This window comes from Cornus florida, unplaced genomic scaffold, assembly GCF_030987335.1.
Source record: "Cornus florida cultivar Cherokee Brave unplaced genomic scaffold, ASM3098733v1 CherokeeBrave_3.0.0_Hap2_Chr08, whole genome shotgun sequence".
Taxonomy (NCBI): domain Eukaryota; kingdom Viridiplantae; phylum Streptophyta; class Magnoliopsida; order Cornales; family Cornaceae; genus Cornus; species Cornus florida.
In genome coordinates, this window is record NW_026775578.1 from 64,473,573 (window position 1) to 64,494,181 (window position 20,609).

Genomic DNA, 20,609 nt, shown 5'->3' on the forward strand with positions numbered 1-20,609 from the left:
TTGATCGGTAATCTATGTTCTACCAATTTTCTAGACAGGCCAGGCATCTCTTCATAACTCTAAGCAAAGCAATCCTTATATTCATTTAATAATTTAATCAAATCGGCCTGGAATTTAGGCTCAAGCAAAGCACTAACAAATAATGGCCGATTATCTTTTTTAGTACCAACATTTATTTCCAATAAAGGATCTTGCACCTCTACTTTATTATCTTCCATCCTGGAAGGGGCTGACTCCAAATCTTCAAGTTGGATTGCATCCAGCTTTTCGAAACCTTCTTCAATTATATCGGCCGTGCTGGCCGATACCTCTTCATATAGCTATTCTTCTCTGGCCAATCTCTTCTCAGCCAGATATGCTTTCAGTCTTATACAAGCGGCCCTGAAAGCTTGCCGCTTCTTTTCTTCATTGGTTTTGTGATCCATCAGTAACATCTTCAATGTCCTTGATGGTCGACCTGAAAATATCAATTTTCGGCCGAGCTGCTTCTGACAATAATTCTTTAATATCAGCATTAATTAAATTCTTCTTCATTGTTGCCACTGCTGGTCGTCCCATCCTGTTAATGCCAACAAATTTGATAGGTACAACAGTTTCATCATAAAGTGCAGCCTCAGCCGAATACACCCTAGCTATAAAGGGTTTGTTATCGGCCTCAACAATTTTTACCTCATTTCCATCCCAAAAAATCAACATTTGATGCAAGGTTGATGGGATGCACATGTTAGGATGAATCCAATCTCGGCCTAAAAGGAGATTATAGGCCGCGGTTGAATCAATGATAAAGAAAGCCGTAAAGGATGTCTTACCGCCAATAGTAATTTCCAAAGGTAGAATACCTTTGGTGTTACTAGATCCTCCATTAAAACCACTGATGCCCACGTCGGTTGGAACTACATCGTCCATGGTTTTACCCAATTTCTTCAAAGTAGTTGCTGGAATGACATTCACCACCGAACCATTGTCAACCAAAACCCTATTGATTGGCTGACCCTCAACCCATACTTTAACATACAACGGCCTCAACTGTTGTGTCATGGACAAAGGTGGTTTTTCGAAAATGATTTTATCGGCCTTAGATGGCTGATCCCGAGAGATCAATCCTATCCCGGCCGATGAACTTGTCGAATCGTTCTTAATTTCTGAAGATTCAGCCTTTTCCTCCTGCTTGGCTGACTCAACATCCCTGTTCATCGTTGATTCTGTCCTTGCTTCAAACACAGAAGGCAAAACAAATACCATGTTACAATTTACCTCATCCGGGAGAGAACCAAAACGAATTCTGTACTTGGCCGCATGCTTTGGATCTTGGTCTGGCTGATCATCTTTTCCTTCATAAAAGCATGCCTTTTTCTCAAAGGATGTAGCGACCTCCATGTCTTCAGCCACCACTGGTTCATTTTTTCTTTCTAGTTGATCATGGTCGATCTTGTCTTCTTTCCTTTTGAGTTCTGCATTTTTTCTTTGCATCCTCCTTTTTTGAGTATGTGTAGGAGGTTGCTTAGGAAACTTTGGGTGACTTACTCGAGTCCATCTGCCATGGTCAACCAAAGGAGGTCTAACCGTTCTTACACGGCTAGATTCTTCTCCTTTTTGAACCCATATTTCTGACTGAATTGTTGGTTTCCTTTTGAAACTAGGATAAAAATGTTGTTCTGGCAGGACTCTATCGGCCACCGATGACCGAATGATTCTCACTGCCCTCGGCCCATTTTCTCTAAATATTGATCGATTGATTTCTTTGTGATTCTGTCTAGGCTGATGGCCTAACCTTTCATGGACACTGCGCTTTCTGGTTGATTGGAAATAGCCCCTATTGTCTGAGTCATTCCTTCGGCCTTTGCAATTTAGACAACAACCATGGTTGATGAGGGTAATTTGAGCTTCTCTTAACTGAATTTCCAAGTCCTTAACTTTCTGCTCATCATTACTGCCCGATGAACTACCAAGAACTTTTGGTAATCTTTCCTGTCTACCATTATCAGCGGCTTTTTCAGTTGCCAGGCTGATTACATTGGTACTGACAATATTAGGAAATGGATCGCCATCGACCCCCATTACATCTGGCTTCTTTTCAGGGAATTTCAATACACCTTCATCGATAGATTTCTGCAATACATTTCTAAATACATAACAATTGTTAGTAGTATGATTCCATGAATTATGAAATTTGCAGAACTCTCTTCCTTTTAAATCATTGGTCGATGGTATATTGTGTCCTTTTGGCAAAACGATTTGTTTGTCGGCCAACAAATGATCAAAAAATTGTTCTGTTTTGGCCAGATCAAACGTATAAACCTTACCAATATCAGCCGTACCCTTCCTGGCCGATGAAGTCGACGGCTGAGTACCACTGGTGGATACATTTGGTTTTGTTAAAGCGTCACATACATAAGGCTTCTTTAGAATGACTTCGGCTAAATTAGCTTCAAAATCTTCCTCTTCAACCACATCAGTTGAATAAACTTCATAGTTGGGGTCCCTATAGTACGTACCTTTAGAGGAATTTTTTCGTTCTTTCTCCTCTTTGAGAACCAACTCATACCTGGTAGCTTTCTCGGCCAGGTCATACATGTCACGAAATGGAACTCCTTCAAACCTCTTCCGAAGTTCAAAATCAAGGCCGTTCAAAGCCAAACGAATGTACTCTCGTTCTGGAAGAGGTACACGACATCTTAATCTTGCTCTCCTGAATCTTGCAATGAATGTCTCGACCGATTCACTAGGCAATTGACTTAGCCTGGATAAATCGGCCAGAGTAGGTTCTGTCTCCGTACGGTAGAACTGATTGTGGAATAATTCCTCCATCTGTGGCCAATTAAAAACAGAGTTAAGAGGTAGACGAATATACCATGAAAAAACTGCCCCTGTCAAAGAGTTAGGAAAAAGTCTCAATTTCAACCACGGGCTAACACTGGCCTCTCCACATTGAACCGTGAATCGGCCAATGTGTTCCACGGTCGATTGATTCCCCTCTTCACTAAAGGTTACAAAGTCAGGGACTTTATATCCTCTAGGGAACTCAACTTGGTCTACCACTTCTGGATAAGGAGTTCTATAAATTGGTCGGCCGGCACCTCTAAGTTCCAGGCCATATTCTTCTGTGAGTAAATCAGCTAATTGTCTTCTATCTAACATGACTTGAGGTGGCTGATTTAATATTGGTGGTACTTGATTAAAAACTGGCGGCTGATTAGCCGCTGGTTGATAGCAATTCGGCCAATCATGTGGCTGATTAGCCATATTCTGCCCCCCGAGCCCTACCTGTGGCGGCACATGAGTATACAGTGGGTTCGGTGGCCTCCACTTGATCTGATTGCCCCTCGAGTTCAAAGGCATCCGATGAGGGTTTGGTGGAATTACTTGTGGCCGCAAACCTGCTACTGGTGGCTGATTAGAACCTGCCAACGTAGGCTGAGGATAGCTTTCTGCCCAAGTGAGTAGCGTATGAACCGGCTGACTTGATGTTGCACCTGGTTGGAGTGTCACTACTGGCGGCCATGGCTGTGATGTTTCAATGGCCCTCTCTGGCCGAGCAGCTTATGATAGATTCGGCTGAGAAGCCGATTCCTGATTGTTGGAGCTGCTAGCTTGAGTCGGCTTGTTCAAAATAAAGGCTGAGAGTTGGGACATATTTTCATGCAAGTCGTTGTAGCGTGCTCCCATCCTTCCTATTGCATCTACCAAGGAGCTAACCTGTGCTTGAAGTACGGCTAACTCATCAGTAGGACCTGCTGCAGAGTTCTCAGCCTGTACTGGCTGATCGCCTTCGTCCAAATCTTCATTAGTAGCCACGGCCTTAGAATTTTTTGTGGGCTGCGGCATATTTGCCTCTTTTATAACACTCTAGTAGTGGTCCCACCGGGCGTGCCAAAACGTGTTCGCGCGGTTTTTGTTCCCTACGCCGGTCGATGGACTCTTCGCGGGCGTGCCAGAGTATTTGTACAAAATATCCAAAATATGTAATTGAACACCAGCCTATCCCTTTTTCCGATGGCTGACTCTCAGGCGATTGTGTAGGAGAGAGACTAGTAAGAACTCCCAGTAAGGTTCTTTTATGCCTTGTTTGTAGCAAGGACTTTTTAGAGTGTCTAAAGAAATGCAACGGCTGATGAATGTCTGAATGGATGGAATGGCCGAGTGAAGACAGGCGGCAAGAACTTAATCGATCGCCGGCCGAACGTGATGGCGAGAACTTAATCAATCGCCATCAGCCAAACACAATGGCAAGAATTTAATCGATCGCCACTGAAACGTGATAGCAAGAATTTAATCAATTGCCATCAGCCAAGTAATGACAAGAATTTAATCAATTGTCACTACGATTCAATGGCAAGAATTTAATCAATTGCCATTGAATTGAAAGCCTAACTAAAATTGCGTAATTAAAATTGGCATAATTGAAATTGAAAGAAAGTAAATGGCTGAATCGAAATAGTTGACGAGGATCTAATCAATTGCCATTAAATTGAAATAAAGAAATTGATAGGAAAATGACGTAGAGTCAATTGAAAACATTTTTAGTTGAAATGCATGTTTTGTGGTGGTGCTGGACCATTGGAATAGGATTACATCTTTCCTACTTATAGAATTCTTTCTCAACTTATTTTCCTAACTTCTTGCCAGAAAATATCTGATTCCCTTGATTTTCTTCAATTTGTTATTCAAACTAGGTCAAAACCCAATATTCTTTTACTTCTTATCTCGTCTTGCTCCTTGTTTCAATAAGAAAATCCTTACTGGAAACTTTCTTTGATCTAGTCAAATGTAAGTTGCTAGAATGTTGCTGAAAAGTTGCTAAGTTCTAGCAACTTCCTTTTATAAACTTGGCAGCTGTGTTCTATCCCAAGTGGCCCATCCTTTAGCGCCATGTCAAGGCCACTTGTCACAATTAGATTTGTTCACTTCATATCTCCAAAGCTTTCCTTCTATACATGTCTCCAAAGCTTTCCTTCTTTCATCCAACTAAACTTCCTATTTTATAGGAATTTAGTTATTGAGTTTCATCCAAACTATAGCCTTTTCATTTTCTATTAACAGCCTATTTTGAAAAAATTCAAATGTGAGTTGCTATATTTTAACAACTACCATATCCATTAGGTGGCTGAAATATATCTTCCTATATTTGCTCCTAATATTTTTAAACTGGCCGATCCCCTTGACTCTATATTAGAAATACCTATTTGCTTCTTATTGGTCCACGTCATCGTTGAGATGGCTGCCAAATTTTGGTGTCAACACACACTTATTTATACACACTTTTTATTCATACCCAGACTCTACCTTCTCCCCACCACCTTAAAAATATAAAGATAATAGTACTATTAAGCTACGTGACCATTGACAATTATATAGAAGAGGCATGAAGCATATATAATATTTTTTCTTTTTATTCCTAGTTTTTGAATACTTGCAATGAGCCAATACACATAAGAGGGCATCCATAGACTATGGGTGTCAGTCTAGAAGGGAATATATTGAGTATGAGAGGGAGAATATTTAGTGAGAGAGAGAGGGGGGGGGGGGAGGGTCTTTTGTCTATATCCGGAGGAATGGGTCGTAGTTTGTGAGGTGGAGGGCAACATATATGTCCACTCGATACTTAATGGAATGCATGATCTGTGGGGGTTGAGGGCACAATGTCAGTCCCAATCGTCACATTACATTGACCCACTGACAAGGCGTTAGGGTCTCCATAAGAAAACAAAAGAATATTAATGTTATGGATCCTTAATGTTATAGGGGAAGCCAGAGGCCCAAACAACCTCACACACATGTTACACATACTAGAAAATTAAGCGGGAAATTCGAATGCTAGTACATAAATGCAAATGCAAATGTAAATGAAATGCAACCATTTTGGTCACATGGTTGAAACAACCGACTTTAATTTTGTCAAAGAGGTCTGAGAATTGCTTAAATAGACTGGGATCGAGGCCAGTGTTGGAACTGTTTGGAGTAAAAAAACTTGTGCTTGTAGCATTGGATGTTGTTAACATTTAGGGTTCACTCAGAGTTGGTGAAAAAGATTGTGCAAATGGTCCAGTTTCAATTCTAGGGTTTGAGGACAATGATGTCTTGTATTAAGGCTTTCTTGGTGTGGGGTCAAAGAAGGGATGTGCCTCAAAGGAAGTTAGGTTCATTCATTTCGAAATAGCACTTCTCTTTGTTAGTGGTGCATAGGAATTCAATTGGTTAGGTTTTTAATATAAAACTAGAACCAAATCAAAATCATTCAGATTCGGATTCTAACGCTTTTATGAAAAATATGACCAAATCAAGTGATCCCAACACTTCTATGAAAAATATGACTAATTCAAATGATCCTAAGGCTTTTATGAAAAATAAGACCAAATCAAATATTGAAGTGACGATTGATTAGACTATATACAGGTCTGACCTAAGAGATTGTTTAAGGAAGGATAAAAGTGAATTTTTTTAATCTCTAGAGGGAAGAGAGTAAGAAAGAGAAACAAATCGATTACAAAATTACCCTTCATATTTATTAAATAATTCCAATTTTAACAATCCCTCTCATCCCCCCATATATATAAATATATATTTTTTTTTGGTAAAACAAACACACACTTTTATTACCCACGCTGGGGCTCATACCCCTCCCCTCTTCTTTGAAGATGGGGAGGTCATCCCTTCTCTTTTCACAAACAAAGAAATGTATTACTTCGTCCCTGCTCATCCAATCAACTGAACAAAAAGAAATAAATGTACTTTTCATTTTATTTAATTATATTCTTTCTTATCAAACGGAGCATACAAGAGTTTGTTGTATTATCAAATTTATATTGTATTGTGTAACGCCCATGTCAATGTCCATATTTCCTAGGATTTGAGATACTGGGATTAATTTAGAACATAATTTACAGTACCAAAAAATTAGGATATGGTCCGTTATACTTTATTAAAAGTAATCTAAATATGACAAACAAAAATACAAATATTTGACCTAAAAAGTAGAGGGAAAAGTTAACTTTTTGTTGTATTATCATATTTATATTGCATTGTGTAACGCCCATGTCAATGTCCATATTTCCTAGGATTTGAGATACTGGGATTAATTTAGAGCATAATTTACAGTACCAAAAAATTAGGATATGGTCTGTTATACTTTATTAAAAGTGATCTAAATATGACAAACAAAAATACAAATATTTTACCTGAAAAGTAGAGGGGAAAGTTACGACTGCTTTGAGCTGAATAACTTTTTGCTTTTTACTTTGTGTACTTGCTCTCTGTTTCCGTCTACATCACATGCACGCCCATAAATGCCCTTGTCTATGTATATATACACACGTATAAGTGCACTAATTCTAAAGAAAACAAATGTTGTAGTCACCTAAAATAGTGTCCATATTTTTATGAAAAAATTCCTAATTAGTCATGAGTTAGTTCTCTTTTTTTTTTTTTTTTTTTTTTTTTTTTTTTTTTTTTTTTTTTCAGTTCTAAAGATAAATAAATCATATGAAATTTTCACAAAACAGATAAGTCTTATTTTTAAAAAATATTTCCAATGTTTTTTTTTTCTTTAATACTAAAATACAAAATTTTCTCTCTATTTTCATTTTTTTTTTTTGTAATTAATTACTTTTATAAAAAAAATTATTTGTTACCAAAACAAATAATCCTAAAAAATATAATAAAGTATTTCAAATACACTTTTCTTAAATACTCACATGTTACAATGAAACACTTTTCATTAAATAAATTTATGAATGACAGATGAATTATTTCCATTCTTTTTTAATTTTCTACTTCATATTTTAACATGTGAGTATTTGTGAATTATTTATTTTGGTAACAAATAACTTTTTTTATAAAAGTAATTATGTACAAAATATTAAAAGTAGAGAGAAAATTTGTCTTCTTGTTAGAAATAATAATAATAATAATAATAATAAAAACCAGTAATGGTAACTTAGTAATAAAGGGCAATACTAAAATATATTTAAAAAATCACTATTCACAGAATCTAAACTTATTTAGAAATAATTTTTAAATGCAGGATTTCTTTGTCTTTGTGAAGATTTTATAGAACTTATTTGTCTTTAGAACTAAAAAATAGGACTAATCAGGAATTTTCCTTATTTTTATTAACTTTCAAGAAATTCAAGTGTAATCTAATAATGTATTGGGATCCAGTGCAATACAACACTTGCAACCAACAAATTCACAATACAAACACGCATGTGTTGAAATTCAAATTCTGTAATATAACGTGTTGCACTAACAACTCACAACACACGTGTACTGAGAGATGTTCGTTACAGTATAACACTCATGCTATCCAAAGGATTAATGTTAAATACGTTTTGCTCACAACCAATGGTATATATACAAAATATAGAAACACACACTTTTGGGTTAATAGAATGAAATGAACTTGCCATTGTTGTACCGTAATCGACGACTCACAACATATGAGTCGTCTGATGTAATATAATACTAATGCTATATTACAGAGGATTTGGACTAAATACTTGAAATCGTTATATTGTATCGGACGGATGACAGAGGATTTGGACTAAATACGGCTCACAACTACTTCTGGGTCAATAAAATGAAGTGAACATGCCATTGTTGTGGTACAATGGATGACTCACAAACTCACAACATACGTGTGTTGAGAGCCGTCCAATGCAGTATAATACTTATACTATATTACAGAAGATTTGAACTAAATACTTGTCGAAATCCGGTGCAGTACATTGTGCAGCATCAGACGGCTCACAGCCAACGGTACATATCCATAATATGTAAACACACTTTTGGGTCGATCGAATGAAGTGAACTTGCCATTGATGTAGTATGTATAACGTTAGTGTTGTATTGCAACGGACGACTCACAACACACCGTGTTGAGAGCTGTCCGATGCAATATAACACTCATGCTATATTACAGAGGACTTGAACTAAATACTTGTTGAAATCCGGTGCAGTACATTATGCTGCATCAGACGGCTCACAGCCAACGGTACATATCTATAATATGTAAACACACACACTGTGTTGAGAGTCGTCCGATGCAGTATATATAACACTCATGCTATATCATAGAGGATTTGGACTAAATACTTGTTGAAATCCAGTACAATACATTATGCTGCATCAGAGGACTCACAACCAACGGTGAATATACATGATATGTAAACACACACATTTGGGTCAATGGAGTGAAGTGAACCTGCCATTGCGGTAATACAACACCAGTGTTGTACTGCATCAGACGACTCACAAACTCACATACTTGTTGAGAGTCGTCCGATGCAGTACAACACTCATGCTATATTACATAAGATTTGGACTAAATACTTGTCGAAATCTGGTACAGTACATTATGCTGGATCAGACGGCTCACAGACTATATACATAATATGTAAACACACAGTTATGGATCAATATAGTGAAGTGAAACTGCCATTGCTGCATTCTCTGCCTGTGTGCTACGGATATTTAGCTGAGAAAATGTCAAAAGTGTTAATAGAATGAAGTGAACCCCACCAATGCTGAGCTCGCAGGTCAGTCCAGCAAGTGTACTGAACGACTGGTCTTTTTGTAAATGCTCTCTCTGAGACTATCACAGTTATTAATATCCTTCTTACTCTTCCATATTGAGTGGTTTGCGTCCATCATGTCATGCTGGGACTGAGACTGTCTCACCCCATAACAACAAGGCATTTAATCAAAGTAAATGCATGCAATTCAAGTTCATCATGTCATGTTGGGACTGAGACTGTCTCACCCCATAACAACAAGGCATTTAATCAAAGTAAATGCATGCAAAACAATTTCATGAACATGAACTCAGACTACTCAAGTGTGTCACAATTATTTTTGGTTGCCATTTTGTGAAGAGATTTTTGAAATGCAAATTTTCAAAAATGTATAAGGGAGATCAGATGGTTGCCTAAATCCGGCTAGAAACAGTTATGTTGTGCCTTTGAGAGCACCAAATTGGTGCCTTGAATTTGGATTTAGAATTGAATGAAATTTAGTTCCAAATTTTAACTAACTGTTTCAAATCCAAACCGATACTCCCAAATATAACATTAATCAAAAGAACTACCAAACATTTAACTGATATCTTACTCTCTCCATCCTTTTATAAGGAATGTCAATTTTATCCATCATTTCTCACCAATACGATAAGTTTGGTAAAACCCTGATTATTAGAATCAATTCAAGTGTACTGTAATTGGGTTAAAGATAGATTTGAGAATGAGAGTCAACCAATTAACATGCCTAGACCAACGTAGTTATGTATACATGTACATATATGGAAATATATTGTAATTCTTTTTGTCATTTTCATTATCTTTCATGATCTTTTAGATTTCTGAAAAAAAAATAAATAAATAAACAGTTAACAAAATTTATGAGTAAAATTGTTTAGCATTCCTTCTTGTTGCAAAAGTCTGTTTTGAATTTTTTATTTTTTTTTTAATTATTATGTTTTGGTAACCCTAACCCACTTCAACTATATTTAGAGCATCTCCGGCAACATCTCCGATTGTGTTAAAAATACCCTTTTGAGTAAAATATACTTTTTTATCTCCAGAATTAGTTAAGATACATTGCCACCTCACCATATGTAAAATTGTTGTGTATTTTGCACAACCTTTTTACACAACATATTTTCTCTCTCCTCTCTCTTTCTCATTCTATTAATAAATCAACCCTATGTTAACTAAGTTTGTAAAAATTATGTAGGGTCTTGGGTACGACACTTAGATGGTTGTTATTGGCAGATATATTTTTATACAAAAGGTATAAAACAATGATTGACACTAAAAATAATTAGTTCAAAATTTTTGTGTAAATCTACCATAACACATCAAATTTACACAAAAAAATATATATATAGACAACTATCGGAGATGCTCTTACAAGGACGGTGTCATTTAGACCTAGTAGTCCAATCGAAGAGCCTAGATAAGATCACCAGGTTTTGACCACATCCAATGGATGAAGAAACTCTCGAATAGACTCATCGGTCTCATTATCTTTGTGACAATAATAGCGGATCATGTGTGAGTTTGATATGTCTTACCTAAAATAAATTAAAAAATTTTAAAACAATCATTCTCGCAATGTCCAGACATATATATGTGTTGTGTGTGCGTGTATAGCCTTCCATAGCAATGCAAACCAGAACTCAAAACAGCATTCAAATTTCAAATTTGTAATGAATGAACTGGTTCCAACTTTGAAAACTTTCATCAGTTCAAAGGTGGCATATGGCTGAAAGGACTAAAAGACGCTAGCACAAGACGATGTAAACTCGTTGATTCAACCAATCATAATGCAGTATATATAACAACATGATTGGCATCAAGAATAGATCTGACACGAGTACCAAGTACCAACCTTTTTGGGGCTGAGTACGACCATAAGGTCCACTGATGTACCAAAATCCAGATCTACATTAGCCTCATTTATGCACGTATAACACTATTCTAACTCCAATAATTTCTTACCGTGCTTCAACCTCCGTCTGAACAGAAGAAATGATGAAAAAGCACTGTATTCCAGTAAACTATCCTCAACAATAAAGCTATGTTCGGGAACACCGAATCATAGCCTTGGAATTCGTTCCAAATGCAACATAATTATGATTCATGGAAATTTCCTCAGCAAGAAATTAAGAGAAATAAACTATGAGTTTTGATAAATATACGGATCACAAATCTAATGTATCAACACATACGAGACGTCTCATGATCACTTTTTGTATTATCGATTATTGAACAAAACTACATGAAGTAGAATAAAATCCCACAGGGTTATCTCACTAGTCATTACCCACATTTATTTCAGAGAATAAACCTTTCGAGCACAAATGTGTTCATTCTTACGGCAAGAAAAAGGAATAGAAGACCTGAGCTTCAAAATTTTTAATTTCTGTGAAGAGTCAGTCATCGACACATCCATTACAAATGTAATCAATGAACACGGCTGCTAAAAAATTTCTTATAATATACAAAGCCTCCATGGCTTCAAATGAAAATGAAGGATTGCTTGTAAATCCCTGCTCAGATTCAACCAGATCAACTCAAACTATTCTAAGTACTGAAAACCTATGTTACGGACCTAGACTCGGGTATGTGTGTTAGGCACGGATATGTGAAGTTTCGGATTGATGAATTTCTATTTCTTTTCGGGAAAATTAAGATGAATTTAAAAATTTCCAAATAAAAGGCAAGGCTGTATACAGAAAACACTGTTATATATTCATATAATTTTATATTTTATAAAAAAATATATATATATTATGTAACATAGTGTTTAAAATAGGCATTAAACTCATTTTAAAGCAATAATCTAATTACATTGAATTATTAGATATGTTTTTAGGTACATGTCCAACCATCTTTTTGGTCACTCTGTTCCTATGCAGTCCCTGAATGGTAGTGGTTTGCTGGGTTGTTTTCGTGGGATATCCAGAGTTTTATTCTGGTGGCTGACTGGTTTAAAGCCACTTTCACAGGCCAATCTATAAAAGCTAAGGTCAGCAAGATGCTCTGTGGGCTGAGAGGAACACTAGGATGCACAAGGGTTCTTGCAAACAAGCTAGAACTGTCCTTTTTGAGGTGCTTGATGCTTCCAAGCTTAGAGTGGAAGACTTGTGTTTAGTTTTGTAATATGTTGCTTTTTTGCATGTGGGTTGTGTTCCTTTTAAGGGTATGCCCTCTGAGCTATTTGTACTCTTATGTTTTAACTTTTATCTTTAATAAATCTCATCCATTCAGGAAAGAAAAAAAAAATTGTCGGTCCCATATCTCATATGCTTGTCCGAGTATCATGTGTCCGACACAGATATTTCACATTCTTTTGAAGAGTCCATGTAACGTAGCTGAATATTGAGTCATATAAAATTCAAACAAAATCGCCAATGTTAACTCTTGAATTTCTTTGAGATTTTAAAAAGAAGAAGAAGAAGATTTACAAATCCAAGATTCCAGGAAAGAAGATCATCACCGATATATTGATTCTTTCCTCCCTTGATTTTGGATTTACTATCTCTATTATTCAAGAAAGGAAGACACTAAAATGTCCTTTAACTTGAAGCAGAAGTTGTGAGGAGGTTAGGAACATCTGGTGAGGAGAGATTATTATTGGACGCTTAACGAGATAAGGGAATCTAAATTACCCCGATGGGGGAAGATAAGGGAATCTTCATTATTGGTTTTAGTGAGATGGAGGTGTGGAGCGTGAGGGTCAATTAGAGCACCAATAGTGACTCCCTTGCATTTATGTTAAAGGGAAAAAACACACCTACCAACAAGTAAAAGTGGATTAATGCCAAACAAATTAACACCATCCCACAATAGTGGGCTAAACAGGTCACTGCTAAAACTTAACTAAATTAGTGACCAAAATCATTAACATCTTCTAAAACCTACTTCTCTTTAACCTACGTTCTGAGTTTCTAAGTGTGTACTTCAAAGCAACTTAATTAACTGATCTTTTACGGGACTATAGCTCAAAGAAAAGGAGAAGGTCAATAGGAAGTATTTGACATATACACGATTGTGGGGAAGATGGTGGGAAAAAAAATGAGAATCAAATTATCGTGGTGTTAATTTTCAATTTAAGTTTTACCCTTTATTCCTTTTCCCACATCCTACATTGCCTGCTAAGTTATTCTAAAGAATAAAAGAACTAAGTAAATGCTGCAATTATTGAGTCTCCACAGGACTAATATCACCTCCATCTTGTTAAATAACATAGGTGAAATGTTTAAGACAATTTCAAAGGGTATCACCTTCTTGAAAATCCTGTGGGCAGATTTCAGCATTTGCTAAACTTATACCCCTCCATTTATAACGCACTTGAACTGCATTTTGGTACACTTGGAATGGCCTATAAATACATAATTCTTAACCAAAGCTCATGGGGAACAGACGAAATTCTTGAAGCTTTTTTTTAGTTATGTAAAATATGGATGACATCTTCATGAGTATACAAGAGCACTGAGATTTAAGGAATGTCAGATTGCCATATACTTTATATCAGCAATCTGTAGGTAATTGGAATAATACATGAGAAAGAAAACATCAATTCACAGATTAATGAAAAAAAAAAAAGAACTAAAACAATATAACTAGTAAAAGAGCATCGGAAGTCTTACGTATCACAATTTTGGCACAAAAATGAGATTCTGAAATGGCTCAAGATCTACCATCCACATCGAATCCAGCCCCAGTCCAGCCAGGTGCAGAAGACCCTCTACCCTTAGGTACTGCTCCAATTCCCTTTCCTCTCCCATGGATCATACTTTTCTTCTTTCCTTTCCCTTCACCTTCAACAGATGGCTGTTGATTCTGGCCATTCAAGACTAAAACATTTCCACCATTTCCTTTGCTGGAACTGTTTTCAGCTACTCCACCGGCTGGTTCTAATGTACCAGGAACTGAGGAAGCATCAGGAGTTGGGGTACTCAGTGCAGGTGCCATCGATTTTCTATCCTAAGTACAGTATCAAGAGCAAAGTGTTGGCATTTTCTACATAACTATATATGCAAATACCTAGCAGAAATGTTAACATATGCATGCAACAACAAATATCATCCTTGAGTTGAAATCTTACATATGCATGCCACAAATATATATTATCCATGACACCACTAATGAGATAAAGCTTGCATTTCAGTTTGGCTATTGTATTAGCATCAAAGATACATGTCAAGGAACAACTCTCCAATGGCCCAAATAATAATAATAATGATGACGATGATGACAATGGCAACGCGACAAATCATGCTCTCATACACATGCACTCAGAAGCCCAAAGAAAGAAAGCAGTTTGAAGAGATGAGGGCATTGATGTAGACATTTTCACACCTAAGTCACTGTAGCTTTAGTAATAAAATGACAATATGATGAAATTGATTTATCTTTGTGCTTGTATTTCCATTTCACTTCAGTTTTTTTTTTTTTTTTTTTTTTTTTTTTGATAAGTAATAATAAAATAAAAAGGCGTTCAAAAGGAGAACGTGTCCCTTATACAAAAGTGGAAGGCCCCAGAGAATCCAAGAAAATGATTAAATCATCAGAAGAGGAGCAAGAACTCCTCTTTACATAATTGGAAAGAGAACGAAGAATGTAAAGTTTCAGCGTTCCCGTAGACGACTCTTTCCCTTCGAACATTCTACTATTTCTCTCCTTCCATATGCACCACTGTACGCAATGTGGGACAATTCTCCAAAAATCGCGTACATCACTTCTCACGCGACATCCTCTCCAGACATGAATCAAATCCTTAGTAGATTGTGGCATTACCCAACGCATGCCGAACAACCCAAGAATAAGATTCCAATAGTCGTTCGCCACAAGGCAATGCATAAGAAGGTGATCAACTAACTCCCCATCTTTCTTGCATAGGCAACACCAATTCACAAATCAATTGCCCCTTTACCTCAGGTTATCAATCGTCAGAATACCCCAAACAGTGGTCCAGACAAAGAAAGCCACCCTAGTTGGAGCCATGGATCGCCATATGGTCTTCCATGGGAAGTCACGGTTATCAAAATTAGACAGACATAAGAACAAAGATCTTACTTCGAAACGACCGTGGGAAAAGGGAACCCATGTCAAATCATCATAACCTCTGCCAACTCCCTCGGAGTCCCTCCTGCTGATACAAATGATAAAAAAAAACACATACCTAGTCCAACTCCCAATCCAGAAAAGAGCGTCGAAAGTGCACGTCTCATGTAATCCCACTACTCTCAAGCCGATAACAGTTAGCTACGTAGGTGTGTTTATCAACTGCAATACTGAATAATCTAGGAAATGTACGAGATAATGGCTAATCACGATACCATAGATCTTCCCAAAAACAAACACGACGTCCATCACGAACTTTGAATCTAATATGAGCAGAAAAGGCATCACATCCCTTCTGAATGGATTTCCACATCCCAACTCCTCCCACAAGAGAAACCGGATGTGTAGACCAGCAGCTAACCTCTTCCCCAAACCGACAAGAGACTAACCTACGACAAGGACGATGTCTTTCCCTCCCATATCTCCATAACCATTTACCCAAGAGAGCTTGATTAAAAAGTGTTCAAAATCATGAGAGAGAGAGAGAGAGAGAGAGCAAGACTGTGTATCTCTTGTATATATTAACCCTTAAGCCTACAGTGGCTTATATAAAGGAAAACAAATAACCTAATTATACAAGGTTACCTAATTACACAATGATCCTAACAACTATGGGTAATTACATAATGACCCAACATATATATATTTATATATACATAAACATTCTAACACTCCCCCTCAAGTTGAAGAATATATATCAAATAATCTCAACTTGGAACAGATAGTCCTTAACCAGTTATGACCCAATGCTTTGGTAAACATATCAGCTAGTTGATCTTCAGACTTCACAAATGGAGTAGATATGCTCCCACTTAATATTTTTTCCGGAATGAAGTGACAATCAACCTCAATATGTTTGGTCCTCTCATGAAACACAGGATTCGATGCAATGTGAACAGCTGCTTGATTATCACAGAACAATGGAGTAGGAGCTTCAACTGTGAACCCAAGTTCTTTTAGAAAATGTTGTATCCATGTCAACTCACTAATGGTATGAGCCATTGCCCTGTACTCAGCTTCAGCACTAGATCGAGCTACCACCGTTTGCTTTTTACTTTTCCATGTAACAAGATTTCCTCCTACAAATGTGCAGTAGCCTGTAGTAGATCTCCTATCTAAAGGAGAACCAGCCTAATCAACATCTGTAAAACCTTCCACCCTGAGATGACCATTTGATTTGTATAGTAACCCAAAACCTGGAGCTTGCTTGAGATATGGGATAATCCGAAGATCAGCAATCCAATGTGGCATTTTAGGAGCTCCCATGAACTGACTTACAACACTAACTACATATGAAATATTAGGTTGAGTGATAGTGAGATAAATTATTTTCCCAACAAGGCGACGAAATCTGCTCGGGTCATTAAATAGATCACCTTCATCAAACACAAAGTTTTGTATTTGAATCCATAGGAGCATCAACCGGACGACCACTTAACATATCCGTTTCTTCTAGCAAGTCCAACACATATTTGCGCTGAGATAAACTTATACCCTTCTTGGATCTAGCAACTTCAATACCCAAGAATTACCTAAGTTTACCCAAGTCTTTAGTGTGGAATCGCTTTTGCAGAAACAACTTCAACTTAGCAATGCCTTCAGAATCATCACCTGTGATTACAATATCATCTACATACACCACAAGAAAAATGAAGCCAGCTTTAGTGCGCAGGTGAAATACCGAATGATCGGTCTGGCATCTGTTAAGGCCAAATTCTAATGCTGCCTCAGAGAATTTTCCAAACCAAGCCCGTGGAGATTGTTTCAATCCATACAGGGCCTTTTTAAGGCGACAAACAGTGTGACGATACTCCCCCTGAGCAACAAACCCAGGTGGTTGCTCCATATAAACTTTTTCAACCAAGTCACCATGTAAGAAGGCATTTTTGACATCCAATTGAAACAACGGCCAGTTACAATTGGCAGCAATGGAAATAAGTACCCGAATAGAATAAATCTTAGCAACAGGGGAAAAAGTCTCATCATAATCAACACCATAAGTCTAAGTGTACCCTTTGGCCACTAGACGAGCCTTCAACTGCTCAATAGACCCATCATGAAGGTATTTAACTGTGTAAACCTACTTACAACCAACCGTTTTGGAGCCCGAAGGTAAGGGAACAAGATCCCATGTTTGATTACTGTGAAGGGCATCCATTTCATCTACCATGGCTTGGCGCCAACCCGAATCAGAGAAAGCATCCTGCAAAGTCTTGGGAACAAAAGTAGCAGACACTTTAGATAAAAAAACAAGATAAAGATGATGAAATATGACTGTAGGAGACGAAGTTAGAAATGGGATGTGCAGCAACACAAGACCGAATACCTTTACGGAGAGCAATAGGTAAATCATCAAGCAAAGGCATCGGATCCGAAGAGTCTGAAGGAGATGGAGGGAGTGAAGTAGGCGGTCGAGGACGTCGAGTATACACCTGTAATAGGACAACAAAGCGAGGAGGTGCGAAAGCAGGAAATAGAGAGGGAACCAGTGGCAGAGGTGGCTCAGGAGAAATATCGAGAGTAGTAGTAGAATCAGAAAAATATGGAAGAGACTCATAAAAGGAGACATCAGCACTAGTAAAATAACGTTGAAAATGAGGACTATAGCAATGATAACCCTTCTGAGTGCGAGAATAGCCAAGAAAAACACACTTAGTGGCACGAGGGTCGAGTTTATCAAGACCGGATCCAAGGTTATGGACATAACACACACAGCCAAAGACCCTAGGAGTAAGATTAAACGATGCGGAGTCGGAATATAGAACAGAATGAGGAGATTGACCTTTTAACACTGACGAGGGCATCCGATTAATAAGATGACATGCCTTAAGAACAGCATCACTCCAAAAATGTTTGGGAACATGCATATGAAATAAAAGAGCACGACAGACTTCCAGGAGATAACGATTTTTACGTTCAGCTATTCCGTTTTGTTGAGGAGTACAAGTACAAGAGGATTGATGAATGATGCCTTTAGCATGGAAATAAGTCTCAAAAGGGTCTGAGAAATATTCTTTGGCATTGTCAGAACGTAAAATTTTAATGGAACACCCAAATTGAGTTTTTATTTCTTTGCGAAAGATTTGAAAAATAGAGAACAACTCAGAACGATTTTTCATTAAAAACAACCAAGTCATACGAGAATGATCATTCACAAAAGTCACAAAATAACGAAATCCATTAATAGAAATATGCTTTATTGGTCCCATACATCTGAATGAACTAACTAAAAAGGACTAGCAACACGATTACTAGCTCTCCGTTTGAAAGATATACGACAATGCTTATTAAGCTGACATGCTTCACGAGACATGGACTCAACACGACTAAGACCGGGGACTTGATGCTGCAAAACTGAGAAGGATGGGTGGCCGAGACGATAGTGCCACTGGAAAGAAGACAAAGATGATTGAAGAGCTGTGGGAGATGGTGCAAGATCGAAGTAATACAAGCCACCTACTTCATGTCCCGTACCAATCTTCTTCTTCGTCTTGAGATCTTGAAAAATGCAACATATGGGATAAAATGTAACGGAGCAGTTAAGAGATTTAGAAATTTTACTAATGGACAATAAATTAAAAGGGAATTGAGGAACATATAACATAGAGGAAAGGGACATAGAAGAGGTGAGATGAACAGTTCCCAAACCCAAAACTGTAGTGGATGAGCCATTAGCAAGAGTAACACTTTGAAAGAAAGGAATAGACTGAAAATCAGATAAGAGATGAGAACTACCAGTCATGTGATCGGATACGCCAGAGTCAAGAATCCAAGGACTCTGACGAGAGGACAAGAGACATGCAGGGGCACTACCTGATTGGGCAAAGGAAACCATGGAAGATGAGGTGGAAGGCCGTTGTTGAGACAAAAACTGAGCATATTCATCGCGGGGAATCGTAACCATAGCAGGCTTAACAGACACGTGTGGAGCAGGGGTTGTGGCAGAAGAATCCCCGTCATTAGAATTAACTTGATGTGCATAGGAAGAAGGTTGCGGTTTCCCATGAAGATCCCAACAGTAATTGACAGTATGATTAGTAAGACTGCAGTGAGTGCACAGTTTCGAGTCTCGACCTCTGCCACGACCTCGGCCACGACCACGACCACAAGTAAAACGACCGCCACCGCCACAGGAAGACTGAAAGCCACCCTGATTCACAACTAAGGCAGAACGTTCACTGCTAGGAGGAGCAGTGACACCACTTGAAGAAACCCCTGAAGCGCCACTTGATAAAGTAGCATGCTGGAGTCGTGATAACATATAAGGAAGAGAGGGAAGTGCAGGGCTACCCAAATCTGTGCTCGAACAGGTTCATACTCTGGTGACAACCCGGTGAGAACCCGAACAACATTAAAATCCTCACGTTGTTGTTGCATACTCTTCACATCAGAGGTGATGGGTTGATACAAGTTCATTTCTTCACAAAGACCCATTGCCCGTGAGAGATATTCTTCTAGACTGTGAGTACCTTGCTGGAGGTCAAAGAATTGTCTGCACACCTCATAAATTTTGGTTATATTGTTAGTACCCAAATATAACAGTAGGAGTTTGGTCCATATCTTCTTGGCAGTGTCCAAATACAACAAGTTGGAGCTAATATGAGGTTCAATACAATTCAGCATTAAAGAAATGATCTGAGCATCCCTTTGTTCCCATGAACTGAAATCAGCATCACTATCCTTAGGTTTATCCTTAACCAAATAAGAGCCAAAGCCTTTGGCTTTCAGGAAAATGGCTACTGACTTGGCCCATAAGATGTAATTTTTGCCATTGAGCTTAATTGAAGTCATGGGAGGATTGAAGGAGGCAGAGGATAACAGATCAAAACTGGCAGCCATAGAGAAGAACCAAAAAAAAATGAACCTGGAAAAAAATTGTAGAAATTGTATTCTGGCCGGATCTGGAAAACGGGCCGAATCTGGTCAAACGGGCCGGATCTGGTAAACAGACCAGATCTGGTCAAACGGGTCGGATCTATGCTATCC

The 20,609-nt window shown here is 37.8% G+C and overlaps 2 protein-coding genes across 3 annotated transcripts in view; both read right to left on the reverse strand.

Annotated features, from left to right (window-relative positions):
- Window positions 1-405: 405 nt before the first annotated feature.
- Window positions 406-3,243, reverse strand: LOC132270413 (uncharacterized). Its single transcript, XM_059771593.1, has 2 exons — window positions 722-3,243; window positions 406-559 (listed from the first exon to the last, which is right to left on the reverse strand). Exons 1-2 carry the CDS (start codon window positions 3,241-3,243, stop codon window positions 406-408), a joined length of 2,676 nt encoding a protein of 891 aa, XP_059627576.1.
- A 10,731-nt stretch (window positions 3,244-13,974) lies between these two features.
- The window catches only part of LOC132271906 (uncharacterized), a 29,651-nt gene continuing 23,016 nt past the window's right edge, over window positions 13,975-20,609 (reverse strand). Inside the window, exon 7 of one of the 2 annotated variants that reach the window (XM_059773413.1) lies at window positions 13,975-14,483. In XM_059773413.1, coding sequence (XP_059629396.1) covers window positions 14,187-14,483 — 297 coding nt within the window. In that variant the 3' untranslated portion in view covers window positions 13,975-14,186. The remainder of the gene's footprint in view (window positions 14,484-20,609) is intronic. The other variant, XM_059773414.1, reaches the window with a different exon arrangement.

Coding starts and splice junctions, on each gene's coding strand:
- LOC132270413 (XM_059771593.1), bottom strand. CDS start 3,243: ATGGCTAATCAGCCACATGATTGGCCGAATTGCTATCAACCAGCGGCT. Junction 560..721: donor GATTGGATTCATCCTAACAT/GTGCATCCCATC, acceptor TGGCATTAACAG/GATGGGACGACCAGCAGTGG.